The 13,841-nt window shown below is 46.3% G+C and overlaps 1 protein-coding gene across 6 annotated transcripts in view; it reads right to left on the reverse strand.

Annotated features, from left to right (window-relative positions):
* Positions 1-13,841, reverse strand: part of SLC14A2 (solute carrier family 14 member 2) — a 421,518-nt gene that overhangs the window by 5,671 nt on the left and 402,006 nt on the right. For all 6 annotated transcript variants that reach the window (XM_019739713.2, XM_019739711.2, XM_019739714.2 and 3 more), the window contains 7 exons: positions 8,728-8,850; positions 6,402-6,484; positions 5,492-5,651; positions 4,563-4,752; positions 4,102-4,230; positions 3,049-3,241; positions 289-436 (listed from right to left, as the gene is read on the reverse strand). In XM_019739713.2, the coding sequence (XP_019595272.1) occupies positions 289-436; positions 3,049-3,241; positions 4,102-4,230; positions 4,563-4,752; positions 5,492-5,651; positions 6,402-6,484; positions 8,728-8,850 (1,026 nt within the window). The remainder of the gene's footprint in view (positions 1-288; positions 437-3,048; positions 3,242-4,101; positions 4,231-4,562; positions 4,753-5,491; positions 5,652-6,401; positions 6,485-8,727; positions 8,851-13,841) is intronic.

Below are 13,841 nucleotides of genomic sequence, written 5' to 3' on the forward strand. Positions count from 1 at the left end.
CTTAAAATATAAACATGCCTAGAAGAAACCCCTCCCAAACTTTAAATTTATACTAAGGTGTAAATGATGAACACCGAAGCCTTTCTTGAGGGCAGCTTTTGCTCATGGGAGCATGAGGGCACTGGCACTCAAAATAGAAAAAAACATAGTACGAACAACGGAAGGAGGGGACGTTTATAGAAATACGCAGGTAGAGCACTGAAGACACATGTCACCATTTTCTTTGAAGCTGGCCCCAGGCACTAACATCCTTATGGCCCATTAATGAAGGAGAAGAGAAACACTGACCTGCTAGCATCCCCATGGTGGATCCAATCGCAGCGTGCAAACAAATAAGAGGTGAAGATATGAACAAAGCTACGAGGAAAATGCCTCCCGTCCAGGGGTTATCGCAGCCGTACACTTGGCCGATTCCAACAGGGATGGCTCTCAAAAGCTGTCGGTGCAACGGGATCACAAGGAATTATGAAGAGAAACATACAAAAAATTAAAAAATAAAGACTTTAATTGGCTGGAAAAGATTTGGTGCCAAGCCGTCCCCACAAACATTTTGCAACAGGTTTCCAAGATATTTTTATTTGAATAGGTTACCTCTAAAAGGGACACGAGTTTTATTGTTTCAGTCTTGAGTTCTTAGAACAGTGAGGGGTTAGGATATTAAGTTTCCTTGATTCAGAAACATGAGTGTAAGCCACTAAACTCCTAGTCAAGAGAAACGGAAAACCTTTCAAATGAGGGTACTCTTCATTAGAAAAGTAATAAATGTCTGATCAAAGTTGGGGCTTCAAAATTCTCTTGTAACTTTTTTTTTAAGCTAAAAGGATGACTAAAAGGCTAAGTAGGAGATGGGACAGTGGTCATCTGTGTTTCCAAGAACAACATGTGTGGGCTGTGATCACGTTAGTCCGGTGTGTGTAATCGACGCACCGATATTCACACAAGCGCCCTACAAAAGTAGTATCGTTGCAGCTACTCTTTTGATTGACAAACCATCAAATGGTGACTGACAGGTGAGCACCCCACTTGCATCAGGCCTCTATGTATCTGAGAGGTGGGAGGGTCTCCTGTGCAGGACAAAGGGTTTGATGAGACCAGGATCCAGGGCCTGTGGGCACTTGCGCACATGCTCTGGAATTTGGGAAAAGGCTCCTGGGCATGTAGGCTTCCCCAGTTTGGGAATTTTGACCACTGGCCCTTGAGCTGGAAAAGTGCTTAAGGGAGGAGGCTCTGGGCCATGCTGGGATACACTGGGGTTCATCTCATCCCTTGGGCAGTAAGCTAAGGAGAAGCAGAGTCCTGGGGCTGGCATGTGTATATATTATGATGAGACAGTTCTTTTCTCAGCCCATGTCCTCTGAGAGGAACCTGCCCCTTGGGGGTGTGCAGAGACAGGAGGACACTGCAGGAGCCCGCGGGTGGCCCTACTCGGCCAACCCTCCTGGCTCAGTCTCCTGTGACCCCAGGAACAGAAGCGGCTTTGGCATTGCCATGTGGGCGGGGGGGAAGGGGACAGATGAGAAAGTTTTACAGAGAGTCAGTAGTGCTGGGCAGTTTAGTCCCTTGGTGGTCCCCCCTTCCAGGGGGCTCTCCAGTGGCCATAAGGGCAGAGGAACTCATGGGGCCTCAATATTATTGGGAGTTTTAGATCCTCTCCTGACATTTACCACTTGTTTTCCCAAAACCCCGGGCTCTAATTATAATGGTCAGAAGACAAAACATATTCATCGTTACCATAATCCATTCAATTGACCAGAAAGTTATTTCTTAAAGAACAACCACCGAAAATTGAATTTTTCTTTCTTGGGACTTCGGGGTTCCGAAGTATTTGTACAGGAGTCCCCAATATTTTTCAATTTCCGCAAAAATTCCTACATATCTTTTCCATTAAAAATGGCATGGAGAAGGCAAAATATCTTAAACTTATCATTTCTAACATCTTCACTCCACAGCATACCAACTAGAGCGATTTTGCCTTCCAAAGCTATTGATGGGGTAAATACCCTGGAAGGGACGCCTCAGGAGTGAATTGCCAACATGGCACACTTTCTCTCCCCTGGCTCATGAAGGTGTACACAGACACACACACACACACACACACACACACACACACACACACACACACACACACAAATGGAGCTAACACGAATATTTCTCTTCCTAAACAATGATGCCTTTTAGTGCAAAGGCAGGGCTCTCTCCACTATGCCATGCTGTTGCAAACTAGGAAATGCTCAGAGAAACTAGGCAACATTATTTCTGAAAGTTCTTTCAACAAATACAAGTGGCTTTGTGGTTAGATGATGAATTGCCAATAACGAAGTTTCAGAGTGAGCCCGACCTGTGGGGTTGTTCAGTGTAACGGAAAGAGGCGGGGGCTCCGAGAAAACGTGTCCACTCAGATAAGGAGACGAATGGGCACGTTTCTCCATGCTGATTAAATGCTTTCAGTGTAGCTTCTTATTAATTATCTTGGCAGACTGCCAGAGGCCAGCATGATATACAGAGTCCTTGTAAGAACTTGAAAAGCCCTGTTAGACATACATTTCTTAATGGAGGCACACCTGTGCTTGACATTGTGCGCATGCCTCAGAGTGAATGGTGTCAACTCCGGAGGCTGGATCAGAAACGCCCTAAGCCAATAGATGGTAGTGTGATGTGTACATCGTTAATGATTCAATGAGACAGGATGAAAGAACATACACACCATACGCTAGATTAAAACTGGAATCAAGCATCGAAAAAACTTTAAAAAAAGAAAAAAGGAAAAAAAGAAAGGTTTAGCAGACAGGAGGCCAGAGTTCTGGTCTTGACTTTGCTCTTCACTAATTAGTGTCTCAATTTGACCTCAGTTTCTTCCTCTGTACTGGGACTGGGTGGCATCAGAAATGGCCCTTATAGCTCTCAGAGAGAAGAAAGGAATGGTGGCTAATGACACACTGTATGTGGCGTGCCTTGCATTATCAAACTGTTAACAGGAGTTATTACCTGTGGATGTTTCTGATGGGCAAAATAAGTAAACGCTGTCCTTCCACCTTCCACAATACCTACCAAGGGCACTTGGACCTCCGACCAGGTGATGTTGGGCACGGAGGATGCAGGCTGCAGCAGCGTCGTGGGGAAGAAGAGGTTGTAGTGGCCCGTGGCTGCCAGGTACAGGGTCACCGTGATGTTGAAGGGCAGCGTGAAGACTGGGAGGTCCCACTTGCTGAAGATGGTGCCCAGGGCACTGGAGAGGATGGGGCTGATGGCAGAAGCACAAGAGGCTCTGTTAAACAAACCTCTGACCCTAACACCAGACTGAGCGGCAGTAGGACGCTCTCTGTGTCTTCCTGGAGACCATCAGCCTGATGGGAACCCTCTCTGACCCCAATTGGCCCCGAGAGGCTCTTTCCCTGGGTCTCCTCCCTGTGCCTGGTACAGTGGCAAGGCCCAGACTCAGCTTCAGAAGGAGGGCTTTCTGGGGAAGTCCCGAGGCAAGGACTCACAGAACTTACTTAAAAAGTCATGCTGGGGCAGGAGGGCGGGGGAGACAGGGGGTGGTGGTGACAGGGAGGGAAATCAGTCATTTATTCAACAAATGTTTGCTGAGTAGCCTCCTGGCTAGAGTGCCCTGCAGTTTCTGGAGGTGAAGGAGCTGAGGCCTGGCACTCTGAGGGCTCTGCCCAGTGCCCGGGCCTTCAGCCTACATTGGGAAGTTGTCCCAGTTTGGTCAGGGATCCCAGGGATGGAGAAAAGTGTATGGAAGGGTGGCAGCAGGAAGAATGTGCAAGTTTCCAGAAACTGACAGGACCCTGTGGTGCGGCTCTTAACCTATGTGCACTTTAGCTCCTTTCCCTATATTCTGGTTGGGCAGGACCAGAAACCCATTAGGTCTTAAAAAAAAAAGAGAAGTAAAGGATTATGGGTAATGAGATACTGTCTATGGGTCACCTAACATGGTGCTGACACTGGATGACATTCGTAATGATTTCCAGTGGAAGTTTCTGATGTGCAAGCTAAGTAAATGCCACTTTAAAATCGAGTTTAGACAGACCGTCATGGAATTGGGATGGAAAGGCGGGCAGCCCCGCTGTGCACCCACTGCGTCAGAAGCAAACTTACCAAGCCATGGACATAATGATGACAGGGAGCAAAAGCCACCAGTAGTAGTCACCTTTGTCCGAGAACACGGCCATCAGTAGCCCCACGAGCACCCCGTTGTAGCCGTGAAGCCCTGCCGCGATGGCCAACCTGGGGGGAGAGAGGAGGGTTGGGGAAGTAGGGTCTCCCTCAGGCCCAATGTAGGGGCGCTGCCTTCTTGATTTGCCTTCTGAGTTCGATTTTTCTCAACTGGGACCTGATAACACACACCTTCAAACAGATGGCCCCATGTCACATTCCCCCAGACAATGTGTCATTGTGACAAAACAATCAAGGAATTGCTGTTTTTCATGATAAGTGTCCCTATTCTGAGGGGTTTCTGAGCTGGGACTCAAGCAATGAAGGGATGGGGAGATGGTGAATGGTGCCCCCTGGGAGTGACCTCTGGCCTCTTGCTTGGACCTTGGTCTCCTGGAACTTACTTGTCCTGACTCAGGAGGAGGGCTGTCAGAGTGGACACAATAGTACCCAAGCAGCCTGAGATGGCCCACCAGGGGTTCTGGATAAAGAGGCCGAAGACGATGAGGATGCCACTGATGGGATTGTTCACAAACATCACCTGAGACATGCCCCGGAGGACCCAGTCGAGGAACTGGAACACTGGGGACTTGTCTGAAATGGAACCGGGAGGCAGCCAGTCAGTGCTCAGGTGTGACAGCCCTGGACCAGGCCCCAGTGGGCAGGGGGAGGGCAGGAGGGAAGCCGTGCACCCCAAAAGCGTTCACAGGGAGCCAGCCCCCACTGTGATCTGCCACAGAAGAGGGTAAATCAAGAAACCAAGAGGGCATTTGACTGCCTAGAAAACTCTTCAGATCTGCTGCCAGCTGGTTGTGGTCTTTAGATTGTTTTTCCAGCAGATGCATACCCTGAGCTATCTGTGCCCCCATGAGAGTGGCATGAATTTTTGAGAAGATGGATCCGGAAAGAAAACTCTCTTGCTGCATAGAGGGTGTCAAACCCTCATGGCCTGAGCTCTGGGGTGATTGCTAAAGAGAAACTACTGGAATAGTAGACATAATTGTCCTGGGAGTCATCTATAGGCAGGCATGTTTTTCTAGCATGCCAGCTCTAGAATCCAGTGCTAAAATACCTGACTGCAACACTCTGATGGGATACTTGAGAAAGCATGACTGTTATGTTCAGCAGTGAGAGCCCACATACTTACATGTATTGCATCTACGTCCCAAGAGACTGTATGTCTGTCCTAACAGAAAAACTCCCCTCTTTGAAAGATCATAGAAACAGAACTCAATGTAGTCTATGGGAAACCGTGGCCAAGAGTTTCCCAGGGGATGACCGCAGGTGACCTTTCTAGGGGTAGGGTCAGACGCTGCTCTTACAGAACCTTTACCTTTAAGCCCCTCTCCACACTCCTTCATCTCTCCTGTGATGTAACTGAGGGCTTTGCTGATCCTTTTCCCACTGGCCGCCATGTAACTCTGAATCCAGGAAGTCTTGGAGATGCTCGTATCTACCTTTATCTCAGAGCTCTCCTCCATGGTGTCCAGATCCTGTCCGCGGACAAGAGAGAGGAAAGAAGTTCCCACGTGCTGTGCTTCTGACACTGAAAAGTGGTGTTTGTGCTCATTTGGGGAGCAAGGTAAGATTTTCATTTGATATTTAGTGACATTTCTATTTAATCATCTCTATGTTTCCATAGACTAGACTATCTTTTGCTTTGTTTATCATGTTACCTCAGTTCATATGAGCAATGACCTTGAAATACAACAAGACAATATCTTTATTCTCGCTCTGTAGATGAGGGCTCAGCCACGGACATGTTCTCATTTCTAGAGGTCAAAGTCAAACAGTAGAATTGGGATTTCACCACAGAGCTTTAGATTCTTTTTTTTTTTTTTTTTTTTCCAAACTATTACTTCCACTACACCACACTCTTTCCAGAATAAATTATTTCTCCCTTGTCCAGCATGTCTAGTCTTTAAAATGTAACTGTCCATAAAATTAAACATGTAAAGATTCCATTTTTTGAAAATTGGCACTGGTTTGTTATCTAAATGCTTAAATGCCGGGTTTAAAGGAAGATGGATAATAAAGAATTCAAATAAAAGGGATACAAAACTTTATAAAGTAAACTGTGAAAAATAGACATTTTTATCCCAGGTAATTATGTTTCTAGAAATAGGAAGTCAAGAAAAGTTTGCTTAAAGTAGAGAACGCCTTTTCCAGACCTCAGGTCCCCAATCTGCACAGGCTCTGCGACTGTGGGGTTCTGCCGTTAGTTTGGGCCACTCATTACTCACAAGCAACTCGACCGTGGGCTTCCGGTATTGATAAGGAAAAGGGTCCTTGGTTTGTCTCTCCTGCTGTTCGGTTTTTCCAAACACTGGAGTTGGAAGGAAAGAACATCAGTTAGGACACCTCTCCCCTGGCACCTAGCTGCAAATCTCTTGCAAGGGTGGTGTTGGAATATCTGTGCTCCTTGTTCCATTTGAGAAAGCCCAGAACCATTGCATCTTGCAGCTGGAAGGACCCTTTTTTCTTTTACTGGTTCTGAACCAATTTGGGCTCTCCCTTTGGGAAAAAATGCACGTCCTCATGTAAACAGGACATTTTACAGAATTTAGGGAGTCCAAAAGCTCAACTTACTTTTCGTTAACAAGCTGATTTATCTCAACCCCTATATTTTTTAGATGAGGAAACAGTGAGTTGCCCATGATCCCAAATCCAGGATTCTTTCTCCTACACCACAGGAAGGATGCGTAGGTGTGCAAAGAAAGGAACTTGGATACTATTGCTCATAAAGCATTAAGATGTTGAGCCATGCTGGATCTGTTTGCATTTCACTATGATTCTTCCCAACTGGAGGACCTTGGGCTGTTGGGGTCTCTTTTTTAGTTGAGTGTCTAGGAATTTTAGGTATTTTAGTAGCAACGCCTGGTTGGATTGACAAGTGATATCCATGTCATTATTTGAAATTGATTTTGGCATGTCCTTGTAATTCTAGAAAACTCTTGCAAAGTGGCTCTAAACATATTTTTAATCATTACCAGATAATTTATTTTGAAAGATAATCAATTTTAGTAGGATTTTTATACACCCTGAAAGAAGTTATGGCCCTTGGAAGTTTTGGTCTTGATGCTCTGGTTCCCTCTCGTGGTCAAACGTGAGAATGGCAGGCTGGGCTCTGGAATGCCCGGTATAGTATTCAGACTGAATTGGCTGTTCCCCAGTCTTCTACATGAGTCTTCAGGGTAACTAAGCTCTAGAAGAAATGCATTAAAGTCACCGTGTTCCCACTTTTGAGGGAGCAGGGACTGAAAGCACCAGGGTGGTTGGGAAGTTACACTATGCAGGAAAAACAATTAATTTTGGAAGCTTTGAAAGGAAGAGTAGGAAGCAAAGAGGAATGCTGTAGACTTAGAGGCCAGTGTGTGCGATATACCAATGGACTTGCTGTTTCTGTCTGAAGCTCCCCTTTCCCTGCCATCTCTTCAGCAATTGCCACCAACCTCCATCTCTGGCTCCTTTGCACGGGGCTGTCTGCCAGGCCTCCCCCTACCCCAGCCCCAAACTGTTATCTTAGGAGGATGTTTGGAGGGAGATTGTTAACCTTTTGAGGTAAACCATGCTCTCTTCCACACCATGCCCGGGGCACCTGACACACAAACTCCTGGGCTAGAGGGGCCCTTGAGATATCTTGATGCCCTCTCAACCTTGTATGATGTTTTTCTGTATCACTCCAGGTCCATTTCTCTGGTTGGCTACTTTGCATATGAAACGATGAAACTCAGATAAATTGGAGCTAGAAAGTCACTAATGCATCGTCTGGGAAGCACGTGGTGTTGTGAAAAGGACACTAACCCGGGAATCAGTTTTATCTCCTGCAGTGCCCTTCGCCAGCTGGGCAAGTTGGGCAAGTTGACTCTCCTCTGTGGGGTTTGGGGGGGAAATTAGATTGCCCCTCTGCCCTGGCTCTCCATGAGGCTGCTCCAACCTTGCAGTTTGTTGGGGAGACCCCCCCCCCCACGCCCCTGCCCCACTCCTCCCTGTTTGCTACAACATGTCCTCAGCTTTTAAATCCAAGTTTCTGGCTCCCCGACCTGCTCAGCTTTGACTGCCTATTAGACCCCCCTCCCTCCACCCCTGTCTTGGGCTTTGGGAGCTCCCTCCCCTCCATGCCTCTCTACCTGTTCCCTTGGTCTTGACATTTCCACCACTGCTGTAGGCGAGAACGTTTCATCTCTATCCTTCTAGATCAGTGGTTTGTATCTTGGCAGCAAATGGAATCTCATGGAGAGCTTTTAAAGATCTTTAAGCCCACCCAGGCCTCTCCCCAGAATTAGAGTCTCCTGGGATGGAATGCAGGTGATTCTAATGGACAGCCAACTGTGAGACCTCCCGGCCTAGACTTACAGCGCCTCCTGCCTGTCCCAGCTCCAGGCTCCCATCCAGGGAGAGTCTGGACGCTGGGACCTGTGGCTGTGGTCAGAGATCAGCTGTAATAAGAACAAGCCTGATCCATAAGAGTGGCTCTCCCCGGCACCCTGTGAAGTAGGTACTGCCATTCTCCCCATTTTAGAGATGAGTAAATCAAGGACCCGAGAGTGAGGGGAAGGAAATGCACACCTTTGCTCCTCCTCCGAATGGACGACCACTCGATGTGGAACACGCTCCTGGGCTTGGGGAGCACGGCCTCTGAGCCCTCATCGGCCTTGGGGCTCGTCGCAGCTGGTTGCGCCCCACCACCACCTAGATAGGGAAAACGAGACAGGTCAGTGTCCCACGCTTGTCCCCACCCCGTGTGAGCCACGCAGAGAGCGAGGGAAAAAATCACATGCAGAAGCTGGAAAAGAAAGCGGTATAGTCCAAAGCTGCAATAATAATTGTCTCAGCGTCTGTGTAAAACATCCAGCTTCTCCTTTCTTTCTGCTAAAACTTCCAATTCCTTTCCCCACAGAAACCATAACACACATGCACCTATCAGTATCAAGAGACAGATGAGCCCGTCGGCCATATTTCTCCAGCAAGGAACTACTCTAAGACCCACTTAACCGGACTTTGGACTGGTATGGCTGGTGGACCCTCGCTGACTGCCTATTCCTGTTCCTCAGCCAGCGCCCTGGCCTCCATCTGTGCCAGGGAGTGTGTGTGTGTGTGTGTGTGTGTGTGTGTGTGTGTGTGTGTGTGGAGGGGGGGCCTCAAAGCTGGCTGCACATTAGAATCACCTGGCTGCTTAAAAAATGCCAAACCTCACCCCAGACCAAATTAAAATATTAAAGTGTTGTTTTTTTTTTAACGCCCACAGCATTGAAAAGATGGCTTTAATGTACAACTTGAGCTGAGAACCCTGATCTACGTTCTTGCTACTCCAAGTGTGGTTCCCAGACCAGCATCATCTGGGAGCTTGTTAGACATGCAGAATCTCAGTTTCCACCCAATTAATGGAATCAGAATCCGTATTTCATCAGGTGCTCTGAGTCATTTCTGTGCACATTAAAGTTTGACGAGCACCAATTGATGGGGTGGGCAGAGTCCTGAATCTGTGATCAGCTACAAGAAACCCTCTGCTGTGCATACCTTATTATTTTAAATTTCCACACATGGGGAGAGCAGAGCACTTCTCACTTGGGACAGGGTTTCTCAAAGTGTGGTCTGAGAACCGACAGAACCAAACCACCTTGGAGACTTGTTAAAATGCATGCTGCCATGCCCACCCCAAGGCCGTTAGAATATTTGTTGGTCCCGAGGTATGCAGTTTTAACATTTTCTGCTTGGGGTTCCGGCACACATTACAGTTAGGTGGTCTAGTGGTTGCCTGGAACAGTGGCGAATACTCACACCGTGTCGCACACTTTCTAAGTTAACTCACTCAGCCCTTTTAATAATAGCTTCAAACTGATAGGATAGGCAGACCAATTAAGTCAGTATCGCTAGAGGTACTGTTCAAGCATCATTATCTTTAGTTTTAAGCTCATTACATGAGTTAATGTACTAAGGTAGTTGAATACCACTAAAAAATAAATAAAATGAATTCTTATCTTAAAAATAAAAAAGAAACGGATAGGGTAGGCATTATCTCCAAAAGATGGGAAGCGAGGGCTCTGAATGATTTCTGAGGCAGCCTCTCAACAGCAAGCCACGTGACCCTCAGCCCTCCATCCTTTTTCTGCATCTTTGCTGCCAAGAGTCTTGTTTGTAGACCAGTTTCACTGACTTTACAGGGGGCTTGTTCAAAATGCAGACTCTCAGGCCCCATCCCAGACCGACCAAACTGGAATCTGTTTTTTAACAAGATTCCCCAGCTGACTTGTGTGCACATCAAAGTTTGAAAGCACTGGTCTAGATTGCACAGCTCGTGTAGAAATGACTTGAGCAAAGCCCAGAATATATTACGGCCGACAACCTGAGCGTGTATGGGACGTGCATGAACAAGGACAGGGGTTCGTCTACACCCTCAGATTGGAAGGTAAAACATGTGACCGTGTCCCTTCTCCCCAGGCTCAGGATGGGGAGAAGCTCCTGTTTCAGCATCCTGTCTGGGGGTCACCATAACTCCTTAGGCTGGAGAAGACCTCTTGACCATGTGCTTCAGAGACACCTGGAATATCATTCCACCCTGGGACACCTCTGCAGATGGGGTTCATGCAGGGGGACAAGGACCGAAGGGGGATCATCGCATCACCTGACAAAGAGGGGCGTTTTCCCATAGCACTCATCCCCAGTGCATGGCTACCTGGCTGGAAGGGCACCTCTCCCAGGAGCAATTTCCCGTTGCTCCTTGTACTTCATATGCCAAGTGTGGGCTGCCCCAGACACCCCCTGGACAGAGCAATATTTTGATCTTAGCATCATAGACTCAGAACTGTATGGAGCTTCAAGATCATACCTCCTATATCCAGAGAAACCAACTGCCCAAACCACGCAGCTCATTAATCATGGCATAGCCGGGAAATGCAGCCAGGTCTCCTGACTCCCAATTCACCGCTCTATACGTGGCTGCAGAAGGCCTGGCTCACCATTCACGTGCTAGCTGTGCAGGCCCATATTACTATGAGTTCCTAGAGCTGATGTCCCAGTCACAAAAGACAAAAACAAAGGGCATCTCTCTTTCCTTTGCAAACATTTTTTGTCCGTGTTTGGGGTCAGTTGGGAAGTGGCACCAAATACGGTCTGACATGGTGTCAGGTCTGGGCATCATGTAGCTAATAATGGAATGCCGGGCTGCGGACCACGCAGGTTGGGCAAAAGCTCCTCAAGATATGCTGGCCAGGGGTTGAAAATGACCGGTGGGAGAAGATGCCACTAAGAAGGTCAGAGATAAAGTAACACATTTCCCGAGGCTGTGAAAAAACTTAAAGCTAAGGTAATAACAATTTAGTGCCACCTTTGGGACCAACTGTCACAACTTTCATAAAAGATAAAGGCAATTTCAAGAATATCATGAGCACATCCATCAGATGGTGCATTGATGTGGGGAAAGGAGACAGACACAATCACCCTGGCTGGGAACCGGAAGTCACTCATTTTTGCACGGCGTTTTCCAAGTCATGTAATTCTTTATGCATTGACAGTTTCCTTCCTTGCAGGCATGGCTCCCAGAAAGAAATACACAGACCCCGCAGGGCTGACTTTGCAAACCCAACCTATGGAATGATGACAGATATTTCGAAGGGATACCTGTCATTTCTTTCTCATGTTGTTATGAAGATGAGATAATGCTTGCAAAATGCTCTGGACAATAACTTTGCAGTGCTTACACATGGTGTACCTGCTCAGGGAGGCCACTTCTCTTGGATGGCGCATGCCCCTCTGCTCCAAGCACGATGGCTCCTTATCTCAGTGCATGCCTGGCATTTTACATTTCCCAGCATTGACTCTTCCCTTACCAAGTATCAATTATGTGCTGTTGTCTGTCACCTTCACAGGTCATTGTGAAGGTCGTTGACCGCCAGGGTTGTACCAGTTTGCCTTGGCACTTGGAGCACCTAGCATGAGCCTGGTATGCTGTCGGCATTCAGAAGCATTTGTTGAATAAATTAATGAGGGATAATTATACTACACATTTTAATTTCTGCATGGTATAACGAATAATCATTGAGTATTTCAGGGTATTGAACTATTTTTAAAAGATAATAAATCTCATCATAAATGTTAAATGCTTGATTAATATTCAAATAAAGGTGAGAATCTTTTATAGTTTAACAAAGTCCTCGATAACCTGTGGGTAAACATCAGAGTTGAGTAACTCCTTGGCATGCCTGCGTGGTGTAAAACCTCCTGCCCTCTCCTACTCTAACAAGCCTTTTAAGTGTCCCAGTGTATGTAGCTTCACACTGGGGGCCGTTCAGGACCATTTCAGGGGCATGGTCCCTGCCCTCGAGGATTGCCACCACCCATGTTTTAATAGGCAAGTGTCCAACGATGCTTTTCTTCCATTGACTCAGAGAAGGAAAAAATAGTTATGAGCCATCATGATTTGTCTGGAAGAGCTTTTTCTGGAGAGTTAGTATCCCACACCTCTACTGACTTCTAACATACAGAAATGCCAACCGTTCAGATATCCGTAGTAAAAAAATTTTTGTAGAAGAGCCCACCTGTCAAATACAATTTTGAAGCTTACTGCCATTTCGAGGGGAACAAAAACAAACCCAAATCATATATGACATCTCTCAGAAGAGGAAAAATGATTTAGTCACTCTTCCTGAAAATCAATCTTTACTCAAACAGGTTCATGCCTATATACTTTCCACAAGTTCTTTCTCAAGTTTTGTATAGGTTTCACTGTCTCCTGGAGGTGGATCAATGTTGTCTATATATCACAACATATGGAACATCTGGGACCTACCATTAAGACCCATTTGTCATCCCTTCCCAGATCACTGGGTCTCATATTCCTCCAGCCTACTGTTTGTGGACACACCCACACATCACAAGGCAATTTCCTAGCTACTATGCCAGCATGACTTTTTTCGAAGTGATACATTGTATATGATTTGATTTTTTTTCTATATCCAGTTCTATCTACATGATTACACTGGCCACAATTTGGGCCTATGTTTCTCCATGCAGAAGTTGAGCTTTGCACTATGACTTGTCATTTCCAGGGCTACTCTGTGTGTGTGTGTGTGTGTGTGTGTGTGTGTGTGTGTGTGTGATATGAATGCCTATGGGTGGTAAATGGGATGGTATCTTTTTCTGTGAAGTTGTGTTTCATTGACATTTTCAAAGATCATTCTCTAAACTATCAGAGGCATTGACTGTTAGAATTGGAAAGGCTTTTGAGATTATCCAGTCTAGCTCTCTCATTTTACAGATGGGAAAACTGAGGCCTAGAGAAATGAAATGACTTAGTGGAGTTCAGACAGATATTGGCAGAGCCAGGAGTAACTAGTACACAAATCTATCCTGCCTCTTCCCTTACAGTCTAAGATTTATTTCCTTAAACTTTCCTTCTCATTAGGGATTTATTTTTGGTCTGTCAATTCGACTCAGCTTTTGAATGTAATAGCCTAATGAGGTACTCTAAAATCCATTCCTCTTTCCTTTGGGGGATTCAAGAAAAACCCTAAAGTCTTCCTGAGCCTTCCTAATATATCTGCACTGGGGAGGTGAGTTGTGAGGGGGATGCACAGTGTAAAAATGAAGGCCAGTTTCATTGGAACACTTGAGATAAATTATTGGGAATTCCCAATTTTTTCATTAGTCAATTTGTAGAGAAGGTATGAGTCACTGTAATCCTG

The sequence above is a fragment of the Rhinolophus sinicus genome, linkage group LG09 (genome assembly GCF_036562045.2).
Source record: "Rhinolophus sinicus isolate RSC01 linkage group LG09, ASM3656204v1, whole genome shotgun sequence".
Classification (NCBI taxonomy): Eukaryota; Metazoa; Chordata; class Mammalia; order Chiroptera; family Rhinolophidae; genus Rhinolophus; species Rhinolophus sinicus.